At 36.5% G+C, this 19,186-nt stretch overlaps 2 protein-coding genes across 3 annotated transcripts; both read left to right on the top strand.

Moving 5' to 3' along the window:
• The first annotated feature begins 528 nt into the window (after positions 1 to 528).
• Positions 529 to 5,120, top strand: slc25a44b (solute carrier family 25 member 44b). 2 transcript variants are annotated; one of them, XM_081359092.1, is made up of 5 exons: positions 548 to 706; positions 2,168 to 2,494; positions 2,708 to 2,837; positions 3,616 to 3,743; positions 3,965 to 5,040. In XM_081359092.1, the coding sequence occupies exons 2-5, from the start codon at positions 2,207 to 2,209 to the stop codon at positions 4,154 to 4,156; spliced, it is 738 nt and encodes a 245-aa protein (XP_081215218.1). In that variant the 5' UTR covers positions 548 to 706; positions 2,168 to 2,206; the 3' UTR covers positions 4,157 to 5,040. The 2 variants fall into 2 exon arrangements, with proteins under 2 accessions (XP_081215217.1, XP_081215218.1); XM_081359091.1 differs by having other exon boundaries at positions 529 to 706; positions 2,168 to 2,837; positions 3,965 to 5,120.
• A 5,876-nt stretch (positions 5,121 to 10,996) lies between these two features.
• On the top strand, positions 10,997 to 18,327 carry crabp1b (cellular retinoic acid binding protein 1b). The gene is made up of 4 exons (XM_081359098.1): positions 10,997 to 11,243; positions 12,999 to 13,177; positions 15,263 to 15,376; positions 17,838 to 18,327. The coding sequence occupies exons 1-4, from the start codon at positions 11,174 to 11,176 to the stop codon at positions 17,886 to 17,888; spliced, it is 414 nt and encodes a 137-aa protein (XP_081215224.1). The 5' UTR covers positions 10,997 to 11,173; the 3' UTR covers positions 17,889 to 18,327.
• Positions 18,328 to 19,186: the final 859 nt, after the last annotated feature.

The raw sequence follows: 19,186 nt of genomic DNA, 5'->3' as shown, positions 1-19,186 counted from the left end.
TAAAACACTATACCTTATAAAATTAAGGGATGAATATTATTAATTTTCACTGAAAGACAATAAATAAATAAAAATATTGTCCACAGATGTTATTGTTAATTTCTTGTTATCTGCACGAGCAAAATATATTTGCAAAATAAAGAACAAGAAACCAAATATAGGCCTACTTGTGTTATTTCCTGGAGGTCATTTCACCAAATTAAATTGACTGCCTGGCTTAGCTTTTACTAAGTGACTAAAATCTGACATTGATCAAGGTCATTTGTAGAAACACAATGGTTTTATGGAAGGTAGACATGAACATACACACTCACACTCAGTTAGCCGGTGTGCTTTATATTCATACAAATAATAATAGCAGGCCTACTTGATTGATAAAAAATCAATAACGTGTGAATCATGACACTTGCGGGTTTTCTCATAAACATAAAAAGCATAAATATTTATTATGTCTATGGTTTTTCCAACACCCCGGTCGATGCACTTTAACCTTTAATGAAAAGTCAGACCACAGCGCTATGATTGGTCAGTTCAGTGGAGTGACGCAGACAGCGTCATGCCGTCATCACCATCATTCACTACCGATCGATCTACCATATTATTCACTGTTCAGTGAGCGTTTGTCTGTCTGCTACTGTCCTGTGCTGAACATATACACCAATGTTAACCTAAATATGCTATATGACTGAGTCATCTCTGCTGCACGGTAAGACGTTCACTGGTGTTGTTGACGTGTAACCGAGCTGAGCTCATAGATAATAAAGCTGAGCCCGGCAGTCTATTGAGCCACATGAGATTTGTGCTAACTAGCCACTACATTTGCCATTAAAGCGTTATTAAAACGGCTGAACTATCTGAATCGTCGACCCTGACAATGATTATCTGAGCTTAACATCAGAGAGCAGTATTATGTTACATATATTGTGTTACAGTCTATGGTTAACACCAGCACAGGTATGAGTTACAGAAAACCAGCAGCGGTTAGCTCAGGAATGTAGACTGAAAGCTAATGAACACTAGCAGTGTGACTTTGTAAAGAACCAATGTAACAGTTACTTGTTTTTAAGAACTATTAGCGCAAATTATTACAGCTTCTATCAGAAACAGTAACCTTAAAGGGACAGTTCAAATGAAAGTTCAGTCATAATTTGCTTATTCCACTTTCTTTCTTCTGTTGAACATTAAATAATATATTTTGAGAAATGTCTCAGTATTTTTTATTATTTTTTCATACAGCTTTGGTATAGAGACTGTGATTTAGAAGTTCCCTGCATTTGTATGAGTTGGCTAGATCCTCATCACATTTTTGACGTTCTTAGTTTAAAGGGATAGTTCAACCAAAAAAAAAAAAAAAAAAAAAAAAAAGTTTCTTTCTTCTGTTGAACACAAAAGAGGACATTTTAAAGAATGCTGGTAACCAAACAGTTGATGGCACCCATTGACTTCCATAGTAGGTAAAAAAAAAAAAAAAAAAAACACTATGGAAGTCAATGGCTACTACTGTCTGGTTACCATCATTCTTTAAAATATCTTCTTTTGTCTTCAACAGAAGAAAGAAACTAGTTTGGAACAATATGAGGGTGAGTAAATGATGACAATTTTCATTTTTGGGTGAACTATCCCTTTAATTATTAAAATTTAAAAGGACTGTTCACTCAATTTAAAATTCGGTCATCATCTACACACCCTCATCTTATGGAATAAAAATAACATTTGTAATAATAATAATAAAGGTAATTGTGACTTTTTGTCTCACAATTCTGACTTTCTCACATTTGCGAGTTTATATATCACAATAAAGACTTTACAACTTGCAATTGCAAGTTTATATGTTCCATTTCTGAGAAAAAAGTCACAGATGTGAAATATAAACTCACAGAAATAAATTTTAGAATTGGAGGTTATGAACTTTTATTTAAATTTGAGACCTTTTTTATTTTATTTTCATTCTGTGGTGAGAAAACAAACTTCCATGTCATGTTGTTCCAAACCTGTAATTATTTATTTTTTTGTGGTTGTTGTGTGAAACAGAAACGGAGATGTTAGGCCTCAGTCACTCAGTTAGGCCTCAGTCATTAACATGCTGCCTAACATCTACTTTTGTGTTCCACGGAAGAAAGAAAGTTTATCCCTTGAAGATGTTTATTCATCCCCTGTTATATCCCAGGTGGCCTGGGACTGATGTTGGGCGCTGCAGGCAGGAAACATGCAGCAGAAGCGCAACATTCAGATCATAGAATGGGAGGACTTGGACAAACGCAAGTTCTACTCCTTTGGAGTATTCATGACCATGGCCATCCGTGCCACGGTCTACCCGGCCACGCTGATCCGCACCAGGCTGCAGGTTCAGAAGGGGAAATCTCTCTACACTGGGACCTACGATGCCTTCTGTAAGATTCTAAGAGCTGAAGGTCTGAGAGGACTTTACAGGGGCTTCATGGTGACCACGTTCACACTCATATCAGGACAGGCGTACATTACCACTTACGAACTGGTAAGGAAATATGTTTCCAACTATTCTAAGGACAATACGCTAAAGTCATTAGTGGCGGGAGGCTCAGCGTCACTGGTGGCCCAGAGCATTACTGTTCCCATAGATGTCATTTCACAGCACCTCATGATGCAGGGCCAAGGGGAGCATCTGACCCGCTTTAAAATTAAACCCGAAACAGGATTTGAAGCAAAGCACTCTGTATTTTTCGGCCAGACGAGATGCATTATCGGGCAGATATTTGCTGCAGATGGCATTCGTGGGTTCTACCGAGGATATGTGGCATCTCTCCTCACATACATCCCCAATAGTGCTGTTTGGTGGCCGTTTTACCACTTTTATGCAGGTACGAAATGTAACCGTTGTAATGACCTTAAGCATTGCATTTTTGGGTCAATACACACTACCATTCAAAAGTTCAGGGTCAGTAAGTTTAATACTTTTACCCAGCAAAGACGCATGTAGTTGTTCAAAAGTGACAGAGTAAAGACATAGGTTACTAAATTGTCTATTTTAAATAAATGCTTTTCTTTTGAGCTTTCTATTAATCAAAGACACCTGAAATAAAATGAATCCCAGTTTCCACAGAAATATGAAGCAGCACAATTTTTTTTTCAACATTGATAATAAGAAATATTTCCCTGGCAGCCATTCGGCATTATTGAATGATCAACATTATGATTTCTGAAGGATCATGGTGCTGAAAATTCAGCTTTGCGATCAAAAGGATACATTACATGTATTAAAATTGAAAATGTTTTTTGTAAATTGTAATCATTTCACTATGCTACTGTCTTTACTGTATTTTTGATCAATTAAATGCAGCCTTGGAAAGCATAAGAGACTTCTTTCAAAAAAAAAAAAAAAATCTTACCCGACCCAAACCTTTGGTTGTGTACGACCCAAATTCATTTGCTCAATGTATGTATGTTGCCAATGAGTGCCAATGGCACTTTTATGTGCTTTGAATGCTCATGTTTTGATTGTAAGAATACAATACTGTTCAAAGTTACATAGACACAAACTGTCTTGCTTAGCATTAGCAATCCATCTGAGTCATTAAGAGAGCCATATAATGTCAGTTGCAGTAGTTGAGATTTAATTTGCTCTTATTGTCTCCACAGAACAGTTGTCTAAGATGGCTCCCAGTGACTGCCCTCATCTAGTGCTGCAGGCAATGGCTGGACCTCTGGCGGCCGCCACCGCCTCTACTGTCACCAACCCCATGGACGTCATCAGGGCCCGGGTTCAGGTCATTTCCTTTGCACACAGTATCAGACAACAGATATGTATTGCTGGAACGCGTGACCGAGTGTGTTTACAAAACACTGATAACCAACACAATAAGACTGACTTGGCATTATATAATTATACGGTTATGTTTTTGTGCTCTTTCTACGATTCTCATTCAGCATTTTTTGACAAATTGTTCCTGAATGTATTACCTGACTATCTGACTGTTTGCTTGTGCAGGTGGAGGGCAGGACATCAGTCACTGAGACCTTCAACCAGCTGATCAGAGAGGAAGGATTCTGGGGGATGACCAAAGGCCTCTCTGCTCGCATCATATCTTCAACGCCCACAGCAATAGTCATGGCGGTTGGTTATGAAACTCTAAAAAAGCTCAGCTTACGACCAGAGCTGGTTGACTCCCGACACTGGTGAAAAAGAAAAAGAAACTTTACAGTGTCTGTCATCTGCCCTAATACTCTTCCACTCCACCTTATTGCTCATTTTTGCCTTTTAAATCTCCTGCCTTGTGATGCTTCAGTGTGACACTGCTGGTGACTTTTGGTTGATTATGGCGATTTTTCTTTTCTTTTCTTAGCTAATAGTAACTGCAGCTTTTGAGCTCTTTGTTACTGTCAATAAGAAAAAATGCTGCTCAGGTTTTTAATCGTGTAAGAGGCACAAAAGTTTTAAAAAGTATGTGATCAAACAGATTTAATGTTTTAGTTAAAGTATTTTAAATGTCTTCAGGCGTTGATTTTCAGAAAGATATAAACAATATTTCTATTAAGATATTTCATTTAGAGAACTCACTCCATTCGACTGTCCCCAAAATGGCATTTTATCCATAGTAGTACAGTTTTTATGTAACTGTGTACCATGTTTTACCTCTGAATATGCTTTTCATTGTTTTTGTGGGCTGTTGGGATGTTTTAAGTTGCCAAAGCTGAGTGAATATTCAAATCTCTCGATAACCTTTGCTGAAGATAATGAAAACCCCAAACTGATTATAAATACATCAAGTTATATGTCTGTCCATGTGCCCTTGAGTATTTTTTTAAAGTTTTGAGAGTCTCCCAAATATGAAAATGTACTTACTGTCACGTTGTTTTTCTTTCTTCATTGGGACTCATGAGGCAATTTTAGCTAAATGTTTGAGTTGCTCTCTTTTATGCAATGAAAGGGAATGGGAATTAAGGGGCTGTCAAGCTCTAAATGGACAAATTAGCATCATAATATTGCATCAAAATATCCATATACTTGTGCATACAATAGATTGGTTTAAGGAATTGACTGAAATTAAAGTCATTATTCACTGCAAATCTTGCTTGTAAGCCATTTCTGCTACTATGTTATTGTTAATCGGGGGGATGATGACAATGTTTGGGTGAACTATCACTTTAATAGATGCTATCTATCTATCTATCTATCTATCTATCTATCTATCTATCTATCTATCTATCTATCTATCTATCTATCTATCTATCTATCTATCTATCTATCTATCTATCTATCTATCTATCTATCTATCTATCTATCTATCTATCTATCTATCAAACCATATCTATATGCTGTCTGCAAAGCAGCTGTGGGACCTCCACATAATTATTTGCCTTTAAATGTTGCACTGTATTCTGTAGGACAGCGTTTAACTATCATGGACTATTTCGTGTGTTTCTACTTGTCACCACTAGGGAGCAGTCACTTATAAAGAATTAGCAGATGCTCTGTTCTAGTTTTATTGACATGCCTGATAAAGTCATCCCAATCATACTAATTATATATTCATCAACTGCTGCTCTTCTGAGGCGTTTTTACTTGCAGTTTAATTTTAACATCATTTCAGCTACCACGGGGCAGACAGCAAATCAATATTAGCTTTGAATAATTTAAACTTGTATAGGGGAATCTGTGTTTATTTTTGTGCGCATCAACAAATGAATAGTTGATTGTATTGATAAAAATATCAATACAGTAACAACCTGAGCAAATAATTCAGAAATTACGCCCCAAAAATCTGGGATAAAATCAGAAGAATCTTTTTTATTTTACTTTTTCCAAATCATTTTTAAATAAAATGTTAAATATGATGTAATATTATTCACAATGTCAACAGGTTTTGGAGTAAATTTCTGAAACACTATTTGATGCATGTGCATAGCTGTTGATCTGTAAAAAGTATATTAAGTAGCCTACTAGCAAATATACTTCTCAATCAGGTGGCCTCAAGATGACTTAAATTATTTAAAATGATAAAAAACGTTTAAAAAACATATATTTTTTTTCTTTTTATTCACCTCTTAAACAACTCATATCTCATCTTGAATAGCATAGAAAGCCTCATTTTAATAGTGTGATTTCTAGACCTGGAAAATTAACGTAATTTCTTTTTTTTTCCACTGCAAGTGGGCCTATTTGTTTTCATTGTTTACCAAAACAGTTCAGCTCTGCTTCACGCTTCAAATATATCGATTTTTCATTCAATAATTTTCCACTAATTTCAAGCGGTTAAGGAGGGACAATGTCTGCAATGTTTTTTTTTTTGTTTTTTTTTGCAGACACAATACAACAACAAATATAGCTATAAATGCACAAGCAATGGCATGCAGTGCACTTGGTTGTTATCTCTTCAACACTGCAGCAGAAGACCAAACCAACTGACAAAAAGATTTGACCATTTGGAAGGAGTAGCTATATTCATTAGTTCAATTTCAGGGCAAGTGCGCTGCCCCCTACAGTGTGTTTGTCTTTGGGCAGTAGAGTTTCTTTCTGCTCTGATTTAATGATTAGTGCCAGGGCAGTGCTTCTCTAAAGCCTGAGGTATGTTTCCCTGCAGCTGCATTCATATGATGGTTCGTTGTGCTTCAACTTTAGGGGTGGGGAAGGAATGATAATTACTAGGGGTGTAAGGATTCACAAAATTCATGGTTCGGTTCGATACGACACAGCGGTGTCACGGTTCGGTAGGCTACGTTTTCGATACAGCAAAAAGGAAGAAATGGCAGAGACATGTCCTTGATTTGAATATATATATATTCAAAAAAAAATATTTTTTTAAATAAGTGTGAGTTTTCCTACATCTTGAAACTTTTAGTTTTAAAAATGGGGGTAATCTTTGCATACCGAACCGAAAGCCTCGTATACCGAACGGTTCAATACGAATACGTGTATCGTTACACTACACATTTCAAATCCCAAGTTTACAAGATCTCATTATTCTTTTTCTGTCTGTTGGAAAGTTTTGAAATTTTGAGGATTCTAATTCAGTGTGAAGCAACTTTCTAAATAAAAGAGCAACCTTCAGTTTAGGCTCAACCTCAAAAGGTTTATTTGCTCAGTTGAGATGACTGTGAAACATACCAGACTAGACCTATACTGTTTATAGCCTACAGACTATCATACTGAGGGAAAACATAAAACAATCCAAATAAAACTGGGACAGTTTTATGCAAAGAGAATATAAAAACACACAGCATATGGCATTTCTTTAATTACATAATTCACATACCCAAGATTTGAACGCACGTAATTAAATCATAATAGAACAATGGCCTATTATCAGCGTGCTAGCTGCAATATTTTGTGATTGTGGTGCAACAAGCAGCTGTGATTAACTAGTGCTGTGATAGGGCCTCCACCCTCAGGCCAGGAAAGTGCTGCCAATGATCAATGTCTCAGCCAGAACACAATGGCACAGACTTCATCACTGCGGCCAAAACCACTATCTTGCGCCCACAACGACTATGGGCGCTGAAAAGAGCATTACTGTCCTTTCACATAAAACAAAATTTATGAAAAGACATTATCATTTTTTTTTTTTTGTTCTATAAAAAACAAAAGGAAATACCGCACACTATCAATACTTGCAAAAAGTATCAAAAATATTAATTAGCTGGTGTGCGATGGTAGCCTAATTGTTAATTAATTTGTCTATAAAATATTATTTATTATAATGTTATATTTACATTTATTAAAAAAAACTTATTTATAAATGATTTTATTATGCTATTTTAAAGGTTTTTGTTTTTGTTTTGGAGGTCTCCTACAATAGGTTTACATGCATCCATGGTTAAATAATTATTTTCTCATAATATACAGTACATTTCAGGATCACCTCTTTTCTCACAATGTCTGAAATGGTTCGATAAAGGATTTGATCTCGCTAAACCCCTCCTTTCTACTCTCATTGGTCAGATGTCCAAGTCTGTTGTGATTGGTCGACCGCTAACAGCGTGTGTCAGAAACTAAATGTCCATTTCCTAATCTGAATTTCCCTTCCAGACGCTCCTCATCACTTGTATACACAGTGAAATACTTGTATACACACTTGTATACACAGTGAAACGAACAGTAACGAGGGCGTCAGTTTTACCGTATCAATTCGAGCCTGATTCTTCATCCCTTGGAAGTGCATGCAAAGTGGATTTGCTTTCCCAGCACAGAAAACAGCTTCTCGGCATGTCGACAACATGAGCCAAACTCTTTTAGGCCTCAGCTACAACTGCAGTGTTTGTGGGCGGGTCAAAGTAGACGTTGCTCGCGGGAAGCCAGTGAAGACCAAAGGCTGGCATTATGCAAATTTGTTACAAACCTAGATTCTTGGAGGAAGTTTCAGTCAGTTTAGAATCAGTTCTTTCTTTTGGGGGACAATGGGCCTCATTTATAAAATGTTGCGTAGAAACCATTATACATTTGATCTTACGATCATTTTTTAAATGTGCGTATATGTGAATCAGAAAACGAACATAATATGCACATCTTCCAGAAGTGAAATCTATAGATCGCAAATGATCTTGAAATTGTGCGCAGCTGAATGGTTTCAGATCTCCGCCTTATAAACGCTGGCTAATTAATGTCATTAGCATATAGAATAACATCAGTCCACGTCCAAATCCTTTACTTGAGAATGGCAAGTGGCAATAATTGCTTAGATTTCCAGATACCTGCAGGACACTGACTCTTTGCCAACATGGAAAAGTGCATACATCTGCTTAAACCCTGATGTGGCACACTAAGCACTTTTTCCACGTCAGACCGTTTTTACAAATCTTAACATTGGTGTGGATTTTTGGTGAGGATCTTTAAGTTTGAAGTATGCACACATGTTATAAATAAGGCCCAATAACTCCATTTATTGTGATCTTTGAAACTCTGCAGACCCTTTACATTCAGTATATTGCATACTACATGAAAGGTAATATCCAAAAAAGCTAAATGGGGCATACTAAATGAAACCTTATTGTAAAGTGTTACCAAATCAATCTTAATGAAAGAATACTGCTGAGAGAAACATTCAATGATAAGCATGGGAGATGGGAAGCTTGCGAGCTGAGGTCTAAAGACTCAATCACTGATTAGTCAACATAGATAAATGATCAAGCAAAGATCAGATGGACTGGAGTTTGATGTACTGCTCTTCATAGTCAGACGCCCAGGGCATTGACGCATACCGTCCCACTGGGAGTGACTTCCATTAGGTACGTTTCTGAGTGAAAAATGACTGAGCATAATAGATGCCCTAATGAGTCTGGGGGTCTCTATATCTATGACATCAGTGGACAGGGTGTTGTCACACTAGGCCATGTCTCTTTTGCTAAGCTGGACGTTGATGGATGTTCTCCATTAGTGAATGTCGATTGGTGATTTGTGATTTGATCTGGTATGACCTCAAGCCAGGTCCATATGAGCCCTGATGGGAAGCTTTTAAAATCGAGGTGTTCATAAAAAGACAAAAGGAAAGATGAATATGGTAACACTTTACAATAAAGTTTCATTTTATAACGTTGATTATAACATTAACATTGAACAATACTTCTACAGCATTTATTAATCTTTGTTAATGTTAATCTCAGCATTTACCAATACATTTTAAAGATCAAAAGTTGTATCGGTCACACTGTATATTCGTTTTTTTTTAACTAAAATATATGTTAGGTATAATATACTTATTGTGTTCATGTTGAATTGCAAAACACTTGCTGATACTGAGGTCGGATACGGGTAAGATTAGGGTCAGGTTTGGACGTTAGGTTAGTTTTAAGGGTGGGTTACAGACCGGTGTGAGGGAAGGCTTAACAATGCAATTATAGTAGTTGAGTACAATGTATAATTAAGTTCAATGTAAAACATGTATAAGAGCATCGCATCAAATGATTAATTTAAATTTTAGTACAAAGTACTAATGATTAATGAATTTTGTTACTTCATGTTAGTTATTACATGAACTCATGAGAGCTTATTATAAAATGTTACCCATAAGTGAAATAAAATTACTTAAAAGCAACAGTCCACTGGTAACATTACACAATACAATACAGTATGTTAATGCAACCTTTAAACGTTCTGCAGGTTTTTGAGGAACAATGGCCCTCCACATCATGGTCTTGGCATGGCGCGGTCTATTTCATGGACCACACATTGGCACATTCACCAGGGCCTTATAAAAACAAAGGAGAGAAAAGATACATTCACACACAGCAACATCTAAAGGCCCATACCAAATCAATTGATTGATGGGACAAACAGTGGCTGATGAGGGTGTGCGAGCGAGTGGATGGGTCCGTCCCTTCTCCTGGATACTTCCTGGAGAAATGACAGAGTGCTCTCTGCCCTCTCTCTACATTAATTATCAACCGCTGTCTCAAAGGCACTTTGTCAAATGAGATAAATGAAACAACATCGGGACAGGAACAAATCAGACTGCCGAGCAGGGGAGGGAGGAGTTCAGCCTGGGGCCCCTCTTTCTCTCCTGGGGCTCCTGTCCTTCTCCTCTTGGGAGGCAGGATCCGGGATGAATGGGTCTTCATGGGAAATGTGTCGAGGACATGTTCAGGGCTGTTTTTAAAATGTGCTGTATGTCGTTTAAAAGAGAAACAAATTGACAATCTAATGTATCAATCTTGAGTATACACAAATCGCATATATTTGTAAAAGAGAATTAATATTCAGCACTTCGGAATGGTTTTTAAAAAATGCACGGGCAGAAAATGAAACCTATTGCTTACATTTATATTCATCCAAAAGTTTCAGAACTGGCAGAATGATAAAAAGACTTTATAAGAGTGAACTGACTACTTAAAGTCTTTAGGAGCTTTATATGAGAATAAATGCGACAGCTCGGATAGTATTAAAGCAATGAATTCAAGGATGTGAAATGAATGAGAAGCGCTAGAGAATGGCTCCTGTAAGCCATTACATCCATCTGGGCGGGAGGGAGGGACCACTGACGTACGTCACAGATGCTTGCTATCAGCAGTGGTCCAGAAGGCGTAACACAGAGACAGAAAGAAAGAGACAGTAGAAGAGACAGTGTGAGAAAGAGAAGAAGAAAACGAGGGGAGACTGACAGGTTCTTAGATCTGAAAAAAAAAAAAAAAGGGTTGGAGATCTATTTAGATCTATTAGGTTTTTTAAAGTTTTTAAAGCAGCACTGGTAAAAAGGAACAGGTCAAGATGCCTAATTTTGCTGGAACCTGGAAGATGAAGAGCAGTGAAAATTTTGAAGAACTCCTGAAAGCGCTCGGTAAGTGATCCACTCACTTTATCCTTCACTATGTGTGTCGTAGGTGATCACTAGACTATTTTATCCTGTCGTTTAGGCCGCGTCCAGGATCCTCTCTTCTTCTGCTGTTTCGTTTTCAATAGCATATTCATGGATTAACTAGTGTGAAGAGTAAATCACTATTATTTTCGGGCTGTTAGACTGCTTCTTCAGTGTCTTTTGTTTCTTTGGCAGCATGAGTTGCCTGGATTCGTATTCAAATTCTCAAAGCTTGAGAGACAGTGCAAGAGATTTAGCAAGGACACGAAAATGCACCCATTTTTTTTTTTTTTCTTCAAAATTAAATTAAATCTAATAGTTTAACACCAATAAGCATTTTATGAGGCCACCTGCAAATATGGTTTGGTCAAAGTTTGTTCAGAACTTTACACTACCATTCGACTACTTTACCATGTTTTTGAAAGACGTTGAGGCTGCATTTATTTGATTAACAATACAGTTAAAACTAATATTGTACAAAAAAAAATATTACAATTTTAAATAACTGTTTTCGGTTTTAATATGTTTTGAAATGTAATTTATTCATGCTGTATTTTCAAGTCAAGTCAAGTATATTTGTGTAGCGCTTTTCACAATACAGATTGTATCAAAGCAGCTTCACAGTATTAAATTAAAATAATACAACAAGGTTTGTTTCTAGTGAAATTTATTGATTGATAAAATTAAATTAAATATTCCCAAAATATCCCCAAAATTTTCAGCATCATTAGTCCAGTTTTCAGTGCCACATGATCCTTAAGAAATCATTTTGCTCAATAAACATTGCTTATTATTATCAATGTTGAAAAAAGTGGTGCTGCTTAATATTTTTGTGGAACCCATGATACACTGGTTTTCATGATTATTTGATGAAAAGAAAGTTCAAAAGGACAGCGTTTATTTAAAATGTAGAAATCTTTTGTAACATTATAAATGCCTTAACTGTTACTTTGAATCAATAATGCTGAATAAAAGTATTAATTAAAAAAAATCTTACTTTTTGAACAGTATAGTGTCCATATTAGAATCAAGAAATGTCATATTTTCCAATCAAAAAATGGTGAAGTAATGGTGAGTGAAACTGATGCCAGTTCTCCATAAAAGCCTCTAAATTGTTTCCAAACATAAAGAGAGACATTTTGGGATGCAGAGGAATGCGAATTTAAATATTTATGAAACTGATCAAACAGTTACTCACCTTAATAGCTTACACTACAGTCCTGTGCCAAAAATGTGCAATTAGTCCTAGAATTTCAACATTGTCCAATAGGCACTAAGACCAAGAGCCGTGGCATTCCTTCCAGTCAACACCCTGTCATTACAACTCCTTATTTCCAACATCTGCTGATAACCATCTACTCTGTGGTCACTTGAAAACTATTTATGCAGAAAATGGCATACCACAGCTGTATGAAAAATGAAAAATGTAGGAAAAATGAACATCAGACACATTAAAAAACAAGAAAGCAGATCAGATATTCCCTTTGCCCCAGTATCGCAGCAGATACAAATAAATGATGTAAGTATACCGTCTTGAGGGAATTATACGAAAGTGGATAGTTACAACACAGTCGAGAGCGATGTGCTCATGGAGTTATTATTTATTGCCATTTTAATTGGAGACTTTCAATTTGAGACACTCTGTCTCAATGACACAGAGCTGAAAACATTTACATAAGCAAAGTGACACATTTGGCATAACTAATGTGGCATGATTACATGTTTTGTGTAATGTAGGGGTGAACGCTATGCTGAGGAAGGTGGCCTGTGCAGCAGCTTCCAAACCACACGTGGAGATCCGTCAGAGCGGAGAACAGTTCTACATCAAAACCTCCACTACTGTGAGGACCACAGAAATCAACTTCCAGATAGGACAAGAGTTCAACGAAGAGACCGTGGATGGGCGGAAGTGCAAGGTAATACCGCTTAGGGGTTTTCTTTTGTTGTGATCAATATTTATATTGTCATTTGAAAAAGAGCATAAGACAAATCATAAGAACTATGTACAGACATCTGCCTATAGACTACCCTAAAAAGAATAGCAAACACTGTTTAAAAGTTTGGGGTCAGGTTTTTTTTGTTTTTTTAATATCACAAAATATTTGAAATTGAAATTTCGATTCATTAAAGAGTCGTGAAAAAATGTATCATGGTTTCCACAAAAATAAGCAGCACAATATTGTTAATAAGTAACAAACTAAGAATGAACAATACTTCTTCAGCATTTATTAATCTTCGTTTATATTCATTTCGACATTTACTAATAGGCTACATTATTAAAATCAAAGGTTGTGTTTGTTAACATTAGTTAATGCACTGTTAACTAACAAGAACCAAACAATGAACAACTGTATTTTTATTAATTAACATTAACAAAGATTAATACATAATGTAACCAATGTAGGTAACACTTTATTTTACAGTGTCCTTTGTTTCATATGTTACATGTACTTACTATAGTAAATAACAGTAACAGTAAATTATGCATAATTACACGAAACTAACCCTCAACCAAATTCTACCCTAACCCTATAGTAAGTACATGTAGTTGCTTAATATTACTCAGTACTTAAATATATAATTACACAATGACAATGACACCTTAAAATAAAGTGTAACCCAAATGTATTGCTCATTGTTAATTCATTTGTTAACACATTAATTAGTTAACTAATGAACCTTATTGCAAAGTGTTACCTAAATGTTTCTTGAGCAGCAAATCAGCATATTATAATGATTTCTGAAGGATCGTGTGACACTGAAGACTGGAGTAATGATGCTGAAAATTCAGCTTTGACATCACAGCAATACAAATTACATTTTAAAAGATATTAAAATAGAATATATCAAATTATATTGATACTTTGCACGTGTCGTCAGTTGTACTGGCTGGCGGGCAAGAACGTCATTCTCTAGCAACGAAAACCAGTAAACTAATCAAGGATCTTGCCAGGACGTTGCCAGTTTTAATATACAAAAGTTGGTGTTTTGAGGTGTACACGACATGTCAGATAGTTGTTGTGCGATTGGATGCACTAACCGCGTTTGTTGCCCGCCAGATATCACGTATCAGTATCAATATCAAATAAATGCAGCCTGGCTGAACATAAGAGATTTCTTTAAAACAAAAGAACAAAACAAAATTCTTTCACCTCTTATTTAGGTCACAGAGAGTTTGGTAAATTAGATTATGTGACACACAAGCGCATCAAAGCAATACTGCAGGCTTATCTAGACTAGTTTCAGTCACCCTTATGTCTTCCACCTTTAATCTCCTGGATTTAAATGGATCTGAGGGGATTCTGACTCAAACGGTTGCACCATCACATCCAGCACTGCATAAGATAATGTGTGCATACTAAAGAACTGATGAGCACTGATATGAGAGGATGTGTTTCGTGAGGGCACTGAGTTTTCCCTCAGAGCCTGTCGACCCATCAGAGGCTGCTGAAAGGGCAATCGGCGGTTGCAGGCCGAGCTGTCATGTGCTGGAAATCCTTTTTAACAAGTTAACCTTTATGACTGCTGCCATTTAACAGGCAAATAAAAGTAACCACAGATCTGGCACAAAATAAACATCTGTTTTTGACATAAGTCGACACCCAGACATTTTCTATTTAGATATTTGGCAGAGGCTATCTGGCATAATACAATAAACATGAAATGAAACCTGTATATTTAGTCATCCAAGATTGTAGTTAAGCAGAGAGGGTGAGTAATACAGAGAAATGTATGTAGAGGTTATGTAGAAGGGTAAAATGTATAGCTGTGGCGGGCGTCTCTCCTCAGCCTATTACTTATGATTCACTCCCTCAAATCAATGGCCTAAGGGCCTTTAACATTCAATGGAGATCATAATTCAAATGCAAACGGACAGAAGAATTCCTCTGAGAATGATTTGAATGTTCTTCCCTGGAAAGAACTTTTTTTTTTTCAGTAAATCTACTGTAGATGTAGATACAGACTTCAAAAGACTACCATTAGACTGTAATCGTCCACAGAGCCTGGCCACATGGGAGACAGAGAACAAGATGACCTGCAGGCAAACCCTTGTGGATGGTAACGGCCCTAAAACGTACTGGACACGAGAGCTGAGAGGGGACGAACTCATCCTGGTGAGGAACTTTTCCATCAACACTACTAAAAATCACTCATTCTGTGTCTGGCACCCTCTATTCTGAGCTGAAGGTCGCGATTACTAACACCCGTGATAAACTTCTCATATTTATTTATTTGCTTGGAATTTTTACAAAATGCAACACTGGGTAAACATCTGGCCTTCTGTCTTTTATAGGCCAGATGGACAACAGTAAACTGGCCTTATAAGTGAGGAGGTTTTATTACTGGCTTTGCTGCCCCTCAGGGACATCAAATGCCTTCCTCTTTCGCTCAAGTATCTATTGTAAACTTTAAAGCGGATTTCGGAAAGACTTGTGATGGCGAAACACTGTGAAATGATTTTTACCATTCTTCACATGGGTCACTGAAAATATGTGCCATGAAAATGAGCATTCAATAAAGGTGTCTTGTGCAGGACGCAACCTACAGTAGCAGCTAACCTTGTGTGACACTCATTTCTGGATCACATGCACCTTCTGCAATTTTACTATGAAAAGTCATGACATGACATAAAGCTCATGCTTTTTATAAGTAGTTTGATATGTGTAGACCAAACCTAAAAGTTCAGAAGGGAACACAAGTTATGACCGAGGCCCAATTTTGAATTTGCTCACTATGCTTTATTCAGTAACCTCTTCAGCAAAATTCAGTACACTTTAATATGCCAATACTTTTTTCAAAGCATTAGAAGCACAAACATCATATTTTTTGTTGTGAGAACTATTAGTGATAATCACAGACAAGGCTTAAGCCTAGACTAAAATGCATGTTGCTTTTACCTGAAAGAAACATATCTTAAAATATGTCAGAAGATTCACACCAGTAATGTTTTTTCTAAGGCACGATTTAAAAAGCTACTTCAAAGTCCTAATCCTGGCTTAATCTAAGCCTTGTCTGTGAAACCAGGCCCAAATGTCTTTAAATTGTGATTTTAGTATGTCCTACCCACATGAATGGTCCTCCGACACTATATGTACATGATACAACCATATCATCATTTTTATATAAACTATTGAATTGATGTTTAGTCCACTACAGTAATTTTTTTTTAACAAAAATCATAACATGACAATGACTTTCTCTCAAAAATGCTATATTCTTGTAAACTGTCATCTAAATTTACACCTAAATAAATAACATTATTTGGACACTTTCTACTGTATGGCAGAAAACAATCTAATTTGTCTAATGTTCAATTAAAGGTTCGATTTTTGCTATATATAATTTGGTTCCAAATGACCAATAGCTGGTACTGAGTAACAGCCAAATTTGCAGCCCTTTTACTTATTTTTGCATATTTTATGTTTTATATTACTTTTTTGTATTTTAGTTATTTATGTATGCATTTATTCTTTTGTCTTGCATTATATTTCATGCTGAAATGTATTTCACATTTGTTGAAAAAGTGATTTAAGAGGCCATTTCAAGCCCTATGTACTCTTATTCATGGAAAGTTATTGCTAAATAAATGACCTCAACAGGGAAATACGCTGGACCATTAACACAGCACAACTTGCATCCAGTCTTATTTTTGGTCTACATTAATGCGCTAATGGACCTTGACACAGTTGGTGGCATTACATGATACAAGACATGTTGAAGTCACATCTGTGTCTTATTAGGCAGAGCAGTGAAATGGTGGCTCACATCACAATTCCTTCAGACTTTTGAATGCAAGATAGTGATGCAGATCTTTCCATTCATGACCAGCTGTTTTGTCACGAGCTGAATAATCTTGCCGAAGTATCTGACCAACTGCAGCTTATTTTAAAAATGCCTTGTTGCATACGCAATGGCACTTGCGCTTTTGTTTATTGAAATTAATGTGTTATTCTTATAAACCATTTGTCTTATGCGTTGCAGCTCTCTTGATTATAAATGGCTCACTTAAACTTTACTTCATCTTTATCTGTTTTTTCTTACCCTAATGATTAATGCGCGTGTGTTTTGTGTAAAAATGGCCACACATTACCAAAAAGCTGGCATCATGGAGCAAAGTTACTGGTAGTGACCCAGAAAATACTTTGCAAATGTGTCTAATTGATCATGTTACATGTAGGAATGCTGGCGGTGTGTAGGGGCCTGACACTCCTCTCTCTAATGTCTCCCACGGCACTGCCACACACACCAGATGGCCTGTGCTAATACCATTTTTTAAAAGAGTGTGTGAGGTGGTCCTGCTCTGGAGCGCAGATGGTGGATAGTGTTGTCAGCTGCTCTAGTTCTGTTTTGGTGTGATTTTCAAACTCCAGTAAATGGAAGCGGCACTTCCTCTTAATTCGATCAATACATCGGTCAAAGCGTTTCAGAGATGCACAATTCCAACAAGCTACATACAAAAGTTAAGGGTGTCTTGATGACTGCAATTAAATCATGGTAAACGAAATGAACTGTGTATAACACTGAAAGAATGACTGAGTTCATGGCATTCTCTCTCTGTTTGTCTTCACTGCTCAGACCTTTGGGGCCGACGATGTGGTGTGCACACGGATTTATGTACGGGAATGAGCACCGAGATGAACTGGATGGAGGGATATTCCGGCACTTGCAGCTTTGAAGGAATAACACTTTGTTCATGATTAACTTGCACTGTGGTTTGTTAGTTGATACTTTCTTCTGTTCTAAGTTGGATACCATTTGTGTGCATTAATCATTAGATTCATTTTTATAATGTTTCTTATTAATTATAGCCTATATGTACAGTGTTAGTCAGGCCTGACGCGAGCTCTAAGATTTCAGCTGGGCTACAGGACCCTTGGGGAGGGCCGGACAGTTGGGGAATTGAGTGATCCTGGTGTTAGTTATTATATTCATGGTTCTATCTGATAAAACATTCTTAGCACAGTTACGATGGTTCATTGCAGCCACGTCTCAAGAACTTAATTTACTTTAGTTTCTTTTTCTCAGTCACTGACCGTGCATGAAATAATAAAGACATGTACTTGTTAATGATGTGATTGTATTTTTTTAAATATATTTAACCAATTCTATTGAAAGATAATTGATAGCGTCATTAGCTGGAAAAGAATTTTATGCTCACCATGGCTGCATTTCATGTAACTGTTTTATTGTAATATATTTTAAAATGTAATTTTATTCCTCTGATCCGCGGCAATTATTTGAGTCTTCAGAATCTGAGACACACGCATGCACACACACACACTCTCTCTCTCTCTCTCTCAATGGGGACATTCCATAGACATAATGGTTTTTATACTGTACAAACTGTCCCCTTACACTAACCCTACCCATCACAGAAATGTTCTGCATTTTTCGATATTCAAGACTTAATTTCTTATGATTTATAAGCCGTGTTCCCTCATGGGGACCAAAAAAAAAAGTCCCCATGTGGTCTAAATTTACTGGTATTATTACTATCCCTGTGGGGGACATTTGGTTCCCATAACATAGGGAATATCAGGTACACACACACACTCAATAAATTGTTTCCAAAATATGAAAGCTCATTAATATAAGACATTTGCAAATGCAAACAACAAATATGTGGCGAATGGTTTGTAAAAGAATCAAGGGTCAGAAGAAAGTGCTGGAATCCAACTCTCCATCTGTCATTAAAAACACGTTTTCATTTCATGCTCTGAGAGTTATGGACTTGTAGAGCCTTTTATGACCAATTTCTCCAGAGACTGCTTAACTATAAAGCAGGGTCAAATCTTAATTGAATAATGATGCATATCGAACCAGCACCCCTTTTTATTAATTGCTTTGTTAAATTTCACCGTGCACTTTTATTACTCTATTTGGTGTTCAAATCTATAAAAGATCTTGGATTCTTGTTTAAAAAA

Source organism: Scardinius erythrophthalmus, assembly GCF_964197995.2.
Source record: "Scardinius erythrophthalmus genome assembly, chromosome: 2".
Taxonomy (NCBI): Eukaryota; Metazoa; Chordata; class Actinopteri; order Cypriniformes; family Leuciscidae; genus Scardinius; species Scardinius erythrophthalmus.
The sequence above is the reverse complement of the archived record's forward strand: the minus strand, read 5'-3'. Positions and strand labels throughout refer to the sequence as shown.

Bases quoted from the DNA above. Each gene is read 5' to 3' on its own strand.
- slc25a44b (XM_081359091.1), top strand. From the start codon at position 2,207: ATGCAGCAGAAGCGCAACATTCAGATCATAGAATGGGAGGACTTGGAC. The intron at 2,838-3,615 runs GTACGAAATGTA...TTGTCTCCACAG, and splicing joins GTTTTACCACTTTTATGCAG to AACAGTTGTCTAAGATGGCT. The intron at 3,744-3,964 runs GTCATTTCCTTT...TTGCTTGTGCAG, and splicing joins TCATCAGGGCCCGGGTTCAG to GTGGAGGGCAGGACATCAGT.
- crabp1b (XM_081359098.1), top strand. From the start codon at position 11,174: ATGCCTAATTTTGCTGGAACCTGGAAGATGAAGAGCAGTGAAAATTTT. The intron at 13,178-15,262 runs GTAATACCGCTT...AATCGTCCACAG, and splicing joins TGGATGGGCGGAAGTGCAAG to AGCCTGGCCACATGGGAGAC. The intron at 15,377-17,837 runs GTGAGGAACTTT...TTCACTGCTCAG, and splicing joins GAGGGGACGAACTCATCCTG to ACCTTTGGGGCCGACGATGT.